Raw genomic sequence first — 14704 nt, 5'->3', positions numbered from 1 at the left:
AGATTTCTATGGCTATGGTAGCAATGACAGTTCAGTTAAGGATAACAGAAGCTGGCTGTAGCTCCCAGATATGACAGCCAACATCCACTTGTGCAATCAAACGTGAAATCACTCTGAGGCGCTAATATCAGTCACCCATACGGTCGTAAGCCGTGCTGCTCATGCTAATCCTTCATGCCCTGTAGTTCTAACTGTAATAACTAAAAAAGAAAAAACATGCAAATGAAGCACGCATCATCTCATAACAAAGTCTCGTTCTCTTTAGAGTTCTATTTTTATGTAGCAATAAATAAGTGCTATATACAGTGGCTCCAAAAGTATTTGGACACCTGTGTTAATTGTAGTAGGAAACTGTCACACCCAGTGCCATTTATTTTAAATGGACCATATCGAAAACTGTCATTTTCTTTTCAGTATAGCACAGGCTGAACAGGTGGATCTATGCGAATGTGTTGATTTTGCAACATCACAAAAACAATGAATTCAGAAAGGCCTGCTTTTTTGCGGCTTAGTGCAGTCATATAAGAACAATGTGGGCTGAGGAGAGAATGGTATGTTTTCAAACCACAGCAGTGTTTACATACTACATCAAACTCTTATTTCATAAGAAAGAGGAGAATCACGTTTTCCAGAATATGGGCCCTTTCAATAAATAACTGAAAGTACAGAAAGTTCGAGTATTGAATTGTTTACTATGCTGTAGTCTTGATAAACACTACACTACAAGTAATGGAAACTTACCCATCATTGGGGAATGTATGCCTAATCGCCACACTTAACACGCCTCAAACTGAGTAATCTCAGACTTGCTTATGTTCATGAAAGTGAAAGACATACTGTTATTTATAAAAATGGATCTCTATCTGGCAGTCTGATGGACAAGTCTGGGTTTGATGAAAGCCAGGAGAACGTTACCTGCCTGACTTCACTGTGCCAGCTGTAAAGTTTGGTGGAGGAGGGATAATGCTATGGGGTTGGATTTCAGGGGTTGGTCTAGACCCCTTAGTTCCAGTGAGGAAAAATCTTAATGCTTCAGCATAACAAGACATTTTGGACAGCTGTATGCTTCCAACTTTGTGGGAACAGTTTGGGGAAGACCCTTTTCTGGTCCAGCATGACTGAGCCCCAGTGCACAAATCAAGTTGACTACATTTGTGTAATTGTTTGACGTTCAGAAATACTTGTCAATCAAGGACAAAAAAAAAACACAGGACAGAATTCCCCTTTTAACTGTAGAGTTTGGTGTACCTGCTCTGGCAGCAGCGTACAGCGGCAGGCCAGTGATGACTGCAAACTCGTCGCTGTGAATGGCGCAGTCTTCTGCATCGGCCTGGTAACTGAGAACCAGCAGCTTCACCACCTCTAAATGGCCCTGCTGACACGCCGTAGCCAGCATCCAGTTTAAGAGATCTTTACGGATACAGGGACCTAAAAATGACAGAGAAGGGCAGACGTTTAGCATGGAGCTCATATTTTAATCACCCAATGAGACAAGCTCTGCTTTCTTATGCTGTACTTCAGTGTTGTTCATCACCTTACTAGGAAGCTTTATTTCAGACATGTAGACACACAATTTCCTAAGAAAACATTTTGAACAAAAATGTAAATACTGCGAATAATAACTAGCCATCAATTAGCAAGTAAATGAGTTCATGCTAATTGTTGATTATTAGCTTTTCCTTATTGTTAACCATGTAGTTAGGAGCAACGATACACATGTAATCTACAATGTTTTGGTACAATACAGGGGTCGGCAACCCAAATGTTAAGAGCCATTTTGTCATTTCAGCAAAATTCCACAATAAAAAAAGGCACAATATTTTTTATATATTTTACCACCTTGGCTGTAAATATGTCTCCATGTGTGCTAATGTGTTAGCACAGGCTAACAAATTTAATACAAACGAAAACGCAGACTTACTTTGCTCTACTTTAAGCTTTAGCTCAGCTATAGCTGCTTTTCTCGCATCTCCGGCAGGAAAACTTTTCCAAAAGTGGAACAGTTTCTTGTAAAATGTCTCTCAACGTTCCATATTTTACGAGGCTGAAGCTTCTCATTCACCAGCTTCTTACGAGAAACTACCTTCAGCTTTGTTACTTTTCAGTGTTTGACAGTTTCTCGTTGCAGATTAAAAGTATCAGGAAACCAGCTGGAGTGATTATAAATGCAAAATAAGTCCATTCATCTCCAAATGATTTATGTTAGTCTTAAATCTCTCTCTTTGCATTTTCGTTAGCTACTAGTTAGGCGAGACTGTTGTCTGCATTGCTATGTGACTAGCAGTCTGCGCACCAATCTTCAGGGTTAAAGAGTGAGCTAGCAGTTCTACATTAACTCCAGCATTTCAGACCACTTATTGTTAAAACTGTATTAGAACGATCAGCAGAACTTTATTTTACCGCAAGGGAGGATTATTTTATTTTTACTTCAAAATCTAATTCTGCTGTGATTTAATTCGGCTCTCCAGATCTGCATGTTGCTGACCCCAGGTACAATACAAATGAAATAATGAATTTGATATGACTACTTATCTGCAATAGTGTTGTTTTTCATTTTTAGAATAAAAGCAAAAACATTAGTTCAAAACATTAAAGTGTTGCTGTGTCCTTTTTTAGTAGAGTGGCACCAATATGGGAATTGGATGCCAATATCTGACATTTTTCATTCTCTGCTAACACTGATACAGAAATGTTTATAAAACAGTGAAAATGAAATTAGGGACCAACGCTGATATCTGATACACCCCGAAATATAAACATTTATAAATTGTAGAAATTAGGACTACATCTGCCTGTATTAGTGTTCCTGAGAAATGACGTTCATTTCTGTAAGGTTACAAATCTAGTAAAATGAATAAAATGTACTTATTTAAACCCAGCATGACGTAAACATAAAGCTCTTCTTGAGTACAATAAATATGTCAAGAAATATCGACTTGAAGTATAGTTTAGATTTCTACATCTGTCCAATGTTATATATTTTTGCAATTATCTACTGATACCAACATGATTCAGTGCAGCAGCTTTGCTTTACATTATGACATTTTCAATTCATTCTTAATGGCAAATCAGAAGCTGGTGCATCTTCAGTATTTGGGGCAGATCAAGAACATTTCTGGGTATTTCATCTCTTCTTGGCACTTGCGTTATGGAATACTGGAATGCAAATTGGAAGTGGGCAGTGGAAGACAACGTCAAGGAAGCCCACAAGACACAAAGGAATGCATTCTGATGAACCTCTCATGTCTTCTAGATCCGCAGAGCACATTTTGTTCTCAACATCATGAAACACTTATTGCAGCTCTGTAATCATCTGCAACCACATTCAGGCTCTGAGTCATACATCTTCAAAATATGGCAGGGGCATCTTCTAATACAAAAGGCATAATCAATACTTCACACAAGCCAAAGAGGCATTCCAGGAACTGGGATGAGATTATGTCTGGATGTGCAACTCATAAACAATCCAGCATTACCACAGTGGAGAACTGGTTTGACTGTAAGGTGTTTAAAAGTATAGGCTGCCATGTTTCTTCGGCGCAAGCACAGCAGTGAAATCCAAGGGGGAAGGGAAGTTGTAGTGGTGCTTTGCTGGAACACGTCATCAACATGGGCTTTCACTTCCTGTCGCTTGTGTTAAGGTCACTGGTTCGCCACAACACTACCAGTAACTGATTCAGTGCTCGGGTAGGTCCTGTGGGACTGTTAGTGAAGGCTTCATAGTTGCAAAGCTTCACTTTGAGACGACCTCCTCTGACCCACAGATTCTCTCAAAGTTTGCAATCTAATGGTTTTACAAGACGTGTCTAATGAGCTAAAAAGCAGAGAGGTGACTGTGAGACAATGGTAGGATGGTCTACACTGACTGTTTTGATAGACCCATGGTTACATGACCACTGACGGATAATTTCCACATAGTGATGAGCAATATAATGACATGATGAAACATTATGTCATGATATGCTTTCCTGAGCAGGTATCATTAGCATTTCTGGAAAATCTTTTTCACAAAAATAAATAACTAGCAGTTTCAGACTGTTAAAACTACATAGTAAAAAGTACCATTTTTATTACTTTTACATAAAAACAAACATTGCATTTTATGTGTCATTAAGATCTTCAGGTCTCACAATATTACATTCCTCCACATGGGCTGTCACCAAGGATGGAGAACATCTGACCACTTACACTGGCTGTTTACATGCAAAGATTTTTGCCAATCCTATTGAATGCATTCAGGTTACAGATTAAGACTGAGGTGTTTATTCTCACTCTACTCAACAATCTGATGGAAAATCTCTGTTTACGTGCTCACTAGAAGTAATCCGATCCAAACTTACACACATGCGTAGAGTACCGCTTAGTGTGGACGTTAACATGACAACGAGCATCACGCGAGTCCAGTCAGAGTGAGATGAGCAGCAGTGAGCAGTGCTTGTGTTTTTAATTGCTTTAAAATGATGTCAGACTCAGGAAAACGTACTTCACATGTCCTTGTTAAAGAAGGACGAGTGGAAGACACGTCGTGTTCTGAGACACATAAGCTGGACGCCCGTCCCACTGCCGTCTTTTAAAGATCAGAGCATAAACTTCGTCTCCTCTGCAGACCAGTTTCTGCTCCCGCATGTTGAACGTTATAAACATTCGCTGTGAAGTGAGGCACACGCGCAGAGCGTACTTAAACTTTCCGATTGGGAATGTAATCAGATACAGGCATTTACACGGTTATTATTCTTCTATTTAACGGATTAGTTACAGGATTACCCACCTCGTTCAATTGGACAGAAATTGTATTCTGAATGGCCTCAATCGGGCTAGTCTATTCAGATTGAGGTATTAGTTGGATTGTTAGCGGATTATCAAGCTGCATGCAAATGTGGCTACTGACTAATAACTCATTCAGACCAGCCTGACTCAAACCAAGAATAAGAAGAATCCAGAAGCTGCTTCTGAAACAACAACCAGAGCAAGACTGTCTACTTACTCACACATCAATCACAACACAACCACAAGGTTTCACTATGACAAAACCTCTGTAGTCTTCAGGCTCTTTTAAAGGAGAGGCCTACAGAAAATACACCAGCAAACATTACATTTAAGTTGCCAGTTTATTGGGAACACCTACTTTGTATCTACACTCATCGGCCATTTTCCAGATACACCTACCATACAGTCTCTGCTAGGTTGAGAGTGGACCACCACCCAAGATCGGCTGTGGTCAGAAACTTGATGAAACAAGTGATGATGGGCTAGGACAACAATATGTGGACAAGGTTGGTGTGTCCAGTAAAGTGGCCAAAAATAGTACACACACTGTTAAAAAACCTCAGCCACTTGGCCTCTGGTGCACTTCTCCAACACTCACTCCCTGAAAAACAGTTCACATGATGGTATTACTGTTGTGCTGAGAGTGGTCCACCACAATGGTGGTCTTCACAATACTATATAATATCTGCTTAGTGGTGGTCATATCGAGGTCCTTTTCCATTACGGGATGGAGTACAGAGGGGCTAATAAATTGTGCATCAACAGATGCGCTACAGTGATTATATTAGGCCTGTTGCTTATATAACTGGGAGGAAAGAGCCATAGTTGTGTAGCAACTATGTATTGTAGCAATTTTAAAGCAATTTAAAACACAAGCACACCAGCTGAAAACTCCAGCAAACACACTGCTGCTCGTCTCACTCTGACTGGACTCACATGATGCTCATTGTCATGGTAACGTCCACACTAAGTGATTCTCTATGCATGCACGTAATTATGGATCTGAATACTTGTGTGAACGTAAACATTTTTCGTAAAGATTTTCTATCAGATTGTTGAGTAGAGTGAGCATCTACACACCTCAGTCTTAATCAATAATCAGAATGTGCTCAATTGGATTGGCAAAAATCTTTGCATGTAAACACAGCCAGTGATGCAATCAGCTGCATAGCCTCTCGCCTTGTGCCCAAAGATCTTCACCTTGAAAAAGTTGGCCGAGTGAAGAGTGCCATTGGTGGACCTTACGGCCAGCCAGCTAGTCTTAACGCTGGGCTATCGGTAAAGGCAAACCCTAAGAAACCAGCTTCTGTCTCCACTCTCTGTTCCCTCTTTAGCTCATTAACTCATTACAGTCTGATGTCTTCTTCAACAATAAAATGAACTAACTTACCTCAGACTTCAACTCACTACATAGGAGGTGTGTGAATTAGCTGACCCCGTGTATCTTCTACTGCTACTACAAAGTACACCTTTTTGGTAGGTATACGTGACAAAATGACAGTGAGTGTAGGTACAAGGTAGGTGTAATGATGACCTTGCAAAACGAGAGCACAACCCAACAAAATGGAATGTCTGAACTCACGTGGAATGGAGTCCAGTAGCTCCTGGATCACTGTGTGCTGGCCATAATGTGCAGCCAAGATGGCTGGATTCCCTTCATTGGGCTCCTGAGGAAACTGAACCCGTGCGTCCTTCAGCAGGAACCGGACACTCTCCAGGTCGCCATGCTGACTGGCCACACACAGCAGCTCCAACTGCAGGAAACATACATAAACAAGATTAATTGTATATTAGTGTAACATTAGTCTTAATGAAATCTGCACAATATGCACAAAATACTAGTCTTGTGATTGAACTGTGATGTACTTTGCACTATATTAAAACAATGATCAGTCAGTAATGTGGCACTGGATTAGCCTGCACTACTATGATTACAATATTTTACTTTTTTGGATTACATGAATACCTTGATACATAAAATCACCCTGGAATTGGAACACATCTGTGATTGGTCAAGATGGCTGGAGGTAAAGATAAGCAATATGATGATGATTTACGATGATAAATTAGATCACAATAAGCTTTTCTGGACTTTTCTATCTTTATTAACACTGTACACAGTAACTGAACACCACCAACTGTTTCACTACAGAGAGAACACAATTAATCCTGTTTAATTTGACTCAGTGCAGACTGGTGTGTAAAATGATGGAAAAAAAAAACACTGTATTCATAGTTTCAAGCTATTTTTTATATGAGTCCTCTTCCAATAAACAATATTCAGCTAACAAAGCTGCACTATGTGCATATTGTTTTGGTTAAAAGTGAAAGCAGTAGCATTACTGAGTCAGGAGAAAATAAAACCCTAAAATATGGTGTGCATACGCTGCTGCGAATCACCCTGTAAAGACTGAAAAAAATCAAGTAAGGGGCTTCTGGTCAGATTTCGTAGGATTTTTTTCGGACCACATCATATGTCTCTTTATAGTAATGTCACATGCACAGGCTAAAAAAGAAGGTCCGGCTCGATGTTAAGGCCTCAAATGCCAAATGAACTTTATACTGATCAAGATATAATTCAGCTCACATTCTCAGAAGACGCATCCTTCCCCAAATTTCAACTGCGTTCTCTTTGAATCCCCTTTCAATCATCAGATTCATTCGCTCTGGGAAGGGGTTCGAAGCACAACCCATATAACAAATTGTTCTTCTGCACTTTGTGTGCAATTACACTTTTCTACGAGAGAGGTCTCCAAACTCCCAAATTGTACATAGTGTATACTGTATAATAGTGCGTGCTGTATAACCCTAGTCTCAATCTTTGTGAAAAAGAATCAGAACCATATCATAAAAGTCTTTTTCCCCTTATATATTTATTTATTTGTTTGTTTATGTATTATCTCCCTCTTTTGTTTTTCTCCTCTCTCTTGACATTAGCTAGGTCTTAGAATATGTATAAGCGAGGATTGCTGTTGGGGAGTTTGGGGGCCAGGAGAATATGTCTGGGAGTGTTTGTGCATAAATATTAAAAAAATCAATATATCTCTTTGAATAATAACAAGAATCAGATATAGGTTTATTGTGGAATTGACTTCAGTAAATCTAATTGACTAAATGATTGAAAAAACAAACAAACTTGATATTAGATAAAAAGTATGTGAGCAAAAAAAGTGTAATTAAAATATTATTACATTGCTGTGGGGCAACAATGTCCAAATGTAGAAGAGTCTGCATATCCACTGCTATACTTATGAAAATCAAGGTTCGGTAAGGTTGTTCAACCTGTTTGTCTGTTTTTCTCCAAGAGGAAAGAATGAAGATGCCAGTTTATCACAAAGCCAGCTTGGACACCAAAAATAGAAAAGACATAAACAGTTCGATGAGAATGGAATGACAGCAAGTGTGAACATTTTTAAAGCTACCCACTTCCTCCTGAAGTTGTGCACTATGCAATTCTAAAAAACATAAAGCACCAGTACACTATGCAGTTTGAGGAACAGCTGTCTCCTCTAATGTATTCCCAAATGAAGAGGCAAAAAATGTGTATTTATACTCGACACAGAAGTTAAAAGAGCTGCAGAAAGTATTACAGTGTCAGCACTTTTGATTCTGTTGTGCTGCTAGACGTACATGCTAAACAATCTACTGAACTAAGCATGGCATATACAAGGCATAAAGCTAAGGCCTTTAAACCTCTTAAATGGGCAGAATCGGTCAGCAGGTCCAATCCTCACTCCTAGAACTTCAGAATGACTCAGTGCATTTGCACTGACTTCCATTTAGTTACTGAACCACTTTTTCTGGGATTTTAAGGGGTAAAATAAACAAGCTATACAGGGACACCTACTGATCTGCACTTTACATAATGAGTTTAATACTTGCTGCTGAAAGATGATTAAAGATGATTAAATGAAAATCAAACATAATATTTGTATAACAGTTATTCTTAAAATGACTTGAAATGATTTGAAACCACTAGATGGCGATAAATTTACTTTTCACTTAGGACAATTCTGATTGGTTTCATTGCTTCATTCATAGTCATATATATATATACATATATATATATATATATATATATATATATATATATATATATATATATATCTTATTTGTCTAAACTAAGGTTTAATCTAGGGCTAAGAAAGCAGCCCTGTGGGTCTAAGAATTTGAGATTCAATATGGTAAATTTTCATACTATAGTGCTATTATCATGTACGTCCAGTATTTGACCTAAAATAGGGCTGAACAATTTAGGGAAAATAATTAATTGTGATTTTTCTTACCAGTATTGCAACTGTAATATAAACTGTGATTCTCTTCTATGACATTAGGCCTTTCAAGAACACTAGCATATCAACTTTTTCTGGGCCTGAAGGATTAGTGTGCTGGACTGCCAGCAACCACACACAAAAGTCTGGGTACCCCTGGACAAATGACAGGGTTTGCTATGTTTCTAAGTGAAAATAAGTAAACACATTCCCTACAGAGAACATACTTCTGCATATTTTAACACACAATTACTATTTATTTGCTGAATTTTACAGATTGGGAGAAAAATAAAAACATAATTTGGCCTGTACAAAAAGTATGACACAACAATAGTTTATAACAGTAACTATGTTCTAAAATGCAGAAAAATGCCATATTTAAGTTTCTCTACATGAGGTGTTATTTTATTTTCATTCATAAAATCAACAAAACATGGAATTTGGACTTTTGCACACGACTGTACACAGCACAAGGGTGTTTGGTTTAACCGGTACAGTGTGCCGATATTATCGGCCGATATGTGATAGTTGCAGATAAATCTGTATCGGCATGCATAATGAACGATAAATGACAATTAAAAAAGAAATGGGGAGGCATTTAACAGCAGTTGAGTGGTGTAAATTCAGCTGTTAACAAACTTGATTGTACATTTATTTATGAAACAGTGTGGCAGTTCTAGCGAGTAAACAATCAATGTTCTTATCTTTTCTCCCTAGCTCATCACTTCTACAAATTCTCTGACAACATCAGCTGATAATGCTGTTCATTGCTAAATTAGGTTACCCACAAAGGTAGCTAATGCTATGTTTTTCAGAGGAAAACAACTAACGTTAATGAGCAGTTGATAAATACATCTGCCACTCACAAGTCTGTAGTTACAGTAGGTGCATTGAAAATTATTATACCAGAGAGGACATGTAAGTAAACGTGAGCTGAACAAGTGTCTAACATGGCTTGGTAGCCAAACAAAGTTAGCTCAAATGTGTAGAGTGTGTGTTGTAATGGCACTATTTTGTTAGAGTGCAGAGTGCACTGATATGTAATGAGAGATTATTCACTTCTCAAAAAGGGGGTCCAGTATAGTATAGTCTGGTATCTTTAAATGACAGTACCACAGATGTTTATGTGTGTTTGTAACACTACAGTGTAACATCCCAGTTTTGAGTTTATTTTCAAACAGCATTATGACAAACGTTAGGGAAAATCCTTGTTTAAGTTATGTATTTCTGAGGAAAAAAATCAGCCAATATATCAGATATTTCAATATATCGAAATTGGTATCTATATCGGTCGGGCTCTAATAGTAATTGTAATTTTCATATGAAAACAAAGGCTCCAAGTATTTTACATTGAGTCTAATATCATCACTGCCACTACAAAAAACCTTGTATCTCAGAAAATAGTCACATTTTAGAGGAGAAGGTAAAAACTCTGTTAGCTCTGGTATTGGTTATTGTAAAGAGGTTGTATTCCAGGGAATATCAGACCACTGCTAGGTCCATTCATCATGAAATGTTCACAACATGTACGCCGTGAAATGTAGATGCCCTCATCAAATGGTGTGAAATACTAAAACCAAAAATTTATGAGGTTATGACATGACAATGAGAATGTATTGCATTTCAATAAAAGGAGAACAAGAAATCTGACCCCTGAGTTAATTCCTCTCTGTTCAGTTATTAATATTCAAAACTACCATACAGACTCTGGATAGGTCGCAGGCCATTCTGCACTACAGCATCCAGCTGGTCTGGGCCTTTAGATGAATCAGCTGTTCTGGCTCTCATGGTCATCCCAAAGTGCATAAATGGAAGTGTCCACTTCCTTCTTTTTATTCTAGCTCACACTGGCTGATAGTTTCCAACCCTAAAACTCAGTTATAGTTCCTGTCATATCTCAGCCCACTGCCGCCGCCACTTTTAATATAAGGCCTCGAATAGACTTAGAAGAGTTAAAGCTGCATTATTTAACATACTTTCCTAATAATATGCTTATAGTAACTGGAATCTAAGATAATACATATTTGTGTGACATGCAGATTGTATGTAGATATGAAACTTCCCTCTAATGTGAAAATTGTCTGTGGGTGAAAATGTGGGTCTAGTTTCATTCCTGTTCTGTTTGCTGAATAAAACTAATAATGCCACATGCTGATCTCAGCAGACGCTGAACCAAGCTTAACGTGTATACAACGTTCATAAACATACAGTCGTATGCCAAAGATTCAAATAACAAGCTCTTGTTGATTTTCTAAGTGAAAATAAGTGAACATGCCCTCTACAGAGGACACATTTCTGCACATTTTAATGCACAATTACTGTTTATTTGCAAAATGTAACATAGCAGAAAAAAACATCTGGCCTATGCAAAAGTCATTGCACATTTTATATTTTATGTTTTATTTCTTTGCAGAAAATCAACAAATCATGGCCAGGGGTGTTCAAACTTTTGCAAACAACTGTATTTCACACATACAGTACTGTGCAAAACGCCAGAGACCACTCAGCATTTATTTAATTTCAAATCAAAACAGCCATTGAGTACAAGTTATTAGTTCTTCACATACATATATACATATATATATATATATATATATATATATATATATATATATATATATATATATATATATATAGTTAGTACTTGTTAGTGCTCGTTTCATTATAAAGACAAAATTATTCCCATTTAACTGGACACAGTATGCAAAATATTGAATAAAAATCATTGTGTTCACAGTTTTTGTTAGTAATTTTTTTTTTATGTAGTACTACTGGTTCCTTTTTCTGTGTTCCAACTGATCAGATTCAGTCTGAATAAATATTGTGACATTTTGTGTAATTTTACAGTAGTAATTTCTTGAAGTATCGTGATATATTTTTGCAATATCGCCCACCTTTAATTCCCACACAATGAATGAAAAACTGACTGGATACTGAACTGGATGTGCGATTTTTGGGTACTGTATTTAAAAAACTGGGGCTGCACAATACTGCAAAAATTGACATATTAGGAATATTTGCCATGCAATATGTTGAGGTACACTGGTGAACTCTTCATCTCACATAGTTAAGACTGACATATTTTTTCAATTAAAATCATTTACGTTTGTTGGATCTCATGAATGCGATGATTTATCAAAACATCACCTAATTAGTTCAGGGTTCATTTGCATATTGCAGCCTTCTTCCATATAAATACTGCAAAGGCCAAAATCTCAAATCACAATAATGACTAACAGTGATGTCTCGTGCACTGAGAGGAAATCTGACCTGAAGTTAGTCCACTGCAGTGATACGGAGGCACAGGTGCAGCAGGACACTGATGGCTGGTTAAGAGGCTGTTATGGAACAGCATTAGAAGCTCATAACCGTATTTACAGCTAACCGCTACATGACACAATGACCACAGTCAGTGGCCTCCAGCCCGGTCTATAATCACCTTAAAGCAAAACAGAGCCTTACAGGAGCACAAAGAAAGAACTGTACTGAACTCTGCTCTGTTTTTATAATCAATGTGTAATTAGAAGGACATTTAGTGTGAATGAGGTTGGGTAGTTTTACTTTATGGAGTGGATTTAGAAATGAAAACACTGCATACTGGAGTAAACCTGACTTGGCTTCATTACACACTGACCTTGTTTTCATGCCAGCTGGTTCAGTAAGAAGCACAACTGTGTTTCTCAACCCTCACTATGCCTTTTTCAGATTTCTTAAAAATGTTTTCTCACTCGCAATTCATTGAAACGACCCGAGAAATTCTGTCAAAACTTAAAAACTTTTAAAAAAGATTTCAAACTTTTAATCCATAATAATTTTTTATAAGAAGAAAGGAAACTTTGTCATATTTTTTGTAACTCTTTGACATCAAAACACACAGAAAAAAATGCAATCAAACCTTTTAACACAGAATGAAAGTGAAATACATACTAGGGATAACTGATATATCTGCTGATATCAATGCATAAACATCTCTAAAATGTAGAAAAAACCAAATATACAAAAATATACAGAGAAATCTCACTTCAAGAATTCTAAAGTAACTATGTCACAGTTTCGGTGGTTGTTCTAAGTTATATAATAGGGCATATTAACATGTTAGATAATTCCAACTGAAATCAATTATCTCTACTGGATTTGCATACATTAACACTGACAAATGCATAAATGACTCAAGAAGTACTGATTTTTAGACGTTTTACTTCTCAGTACAGCACAAAAGTGTGTGACTTTCCACTTTATCTAAAAATCACATTTATGACTCTCCATGTATATAATATGTGAACAGTGCACAATGCATGCAACACGTTTCTAGGCAGTGTTTGATACATTTTAGACACAGTACCGTGTCCTTAAAAATAAAACAGAGTGTTTTAAGCATTTTAGAACTCAGGAAGAGGCAAACAAAAATATTTTAACCAATTTAAATATAATTAATTTATATAATCAATCATTATAGCTGTAATATATTAGCACTAATGAGTCATACATTTAAGGTAGCATTTATATCAGTAAAACCAATACTTTGGTCATGTTTTATTTACAATTATTATCAAAATTGCAGGTCGAATGACAATGTAGAGCAAAATGACAATGCTCTCTCCCAAGAGTTTGACAAAACATGCACATAAAAGCAAAACTAACAAAAGTGTCCCACCAATACACGTTTAATCCTGCTGCTTATGAAAACTCAAAATCACAACCATAACACAACATCCTGTTTGAATTCTGTTTGTTATTCTGCGGTGCTCTTATCTGCACCAAGTCAATTGTTTTATAGATTTCAAAGTAGCATGTGATCATGCTGTTCAAAGTCCCGGGCAGGAACTGCAGAACTGTGAATTTAGTAACAGAGAGCAACATATCGTAGACCTGGCAGGGGTGTCATTTGAAAGCATTTGTTGTTGCTGTTGACTTCCAGCAAAGTTCTTTTGTTAAAACGAATACCCAAATAAACACTTATAATGGAAGGACATGGGCAGTTCATTCAGCATCTGCCCATTGACTTCTATTGCAAGTGCATTCTGAGTCTACGGTTACAAGGATTTTGATTATACAGGTGGAATGCCCAATTAAATTGGGCTAGAATGTCCAATTAAAGGGACATTCTAGTGTTTTTCAAATTAATCTCTATCCTATCTGTAGCATAGAGATTACACTGAAAGACACCAGAATATCTCTTTAAAGGGGAATTCCACCTGCATACTTAAGTAGTTAAGATGTAAACAAAGTCATTCAGAGTGGTTTGGTGTGAAATGCTCTGTTCTAGAGAAACTTACAGAGTCAGAATTGTTCACAGTGGTGGTGATAGGAACCAGAAGCCCACCTGTAAAAGCTCCCTCACAAAAAGTTATTATATGAAATAGTTATTAATACACGACCTGATGCCAGAGACATTGTTTTTCCAGATTTTCCACCATTTTCCCTTCAACTACATTCCATATAAAGACTCAGAAGACACATGTAGGTTCACTGGTGGTTTTGGATAGTAAATAAAATGGCTATATTTGTGTTGTAGTCATGGCGACCCCTGGTTCCTATCACCACCACTGTAAAGAAATCTGAGTCGGTTAAGTTTCTCTACTATGAACCAATACAAATCAAACCACTCCGAATGACTTTGTTTACATCACAACAACAGAATTACACCAAAACTCTGAGAAAAAGGA

General features: G+C 37.3%; 1 protein-coding gene across 1 annotated transcript in view; it reads right to left on the bottom strand.

The window, feature by feature from the left end:
• The window catches only part of lrrk1 (leucine-rich repeat kinase 1), a 154784-nt gene that overhangs the window by 103601 nt on the left and 36479 nt on the right, over positions 1-14704 (bottom strand). The window contains exons 4-5 of the mRNA XM_036586228.1: positions 6350-6521; positions 1249-1428 (exon numbers count right to left, since the gene is read on the bottom strand). Coding sequence (XP_036442121.1) covers positions 1249-1428; positions 6350-6521 — 352 coding nt within the window. The remainder of the gene's footprint in view (positions 1-1248; positions 1429-6349; positions 6522-14704) is intronic.

Source organism: Colossoma macropomum, unplaced genomic scaffold (assembly GCF_904425465.1).
Source record: "Colossoma macropomum unplaced genomic scaffold, Colossoma_macropomum, whole genome shotgun sequence".
NCBI classification, from domain to species: Eukaryota; Metazoa; Chordata; class Actinopteri; order Characiformes; family Serrasalmidae; genus Colossoma; species Colossoma macropomum.
The sequence above is the reverse complement of the archived record's forward strand: the minus strand, read 5'-3'. Positions and strand labels throughout refer to the sequence as shown.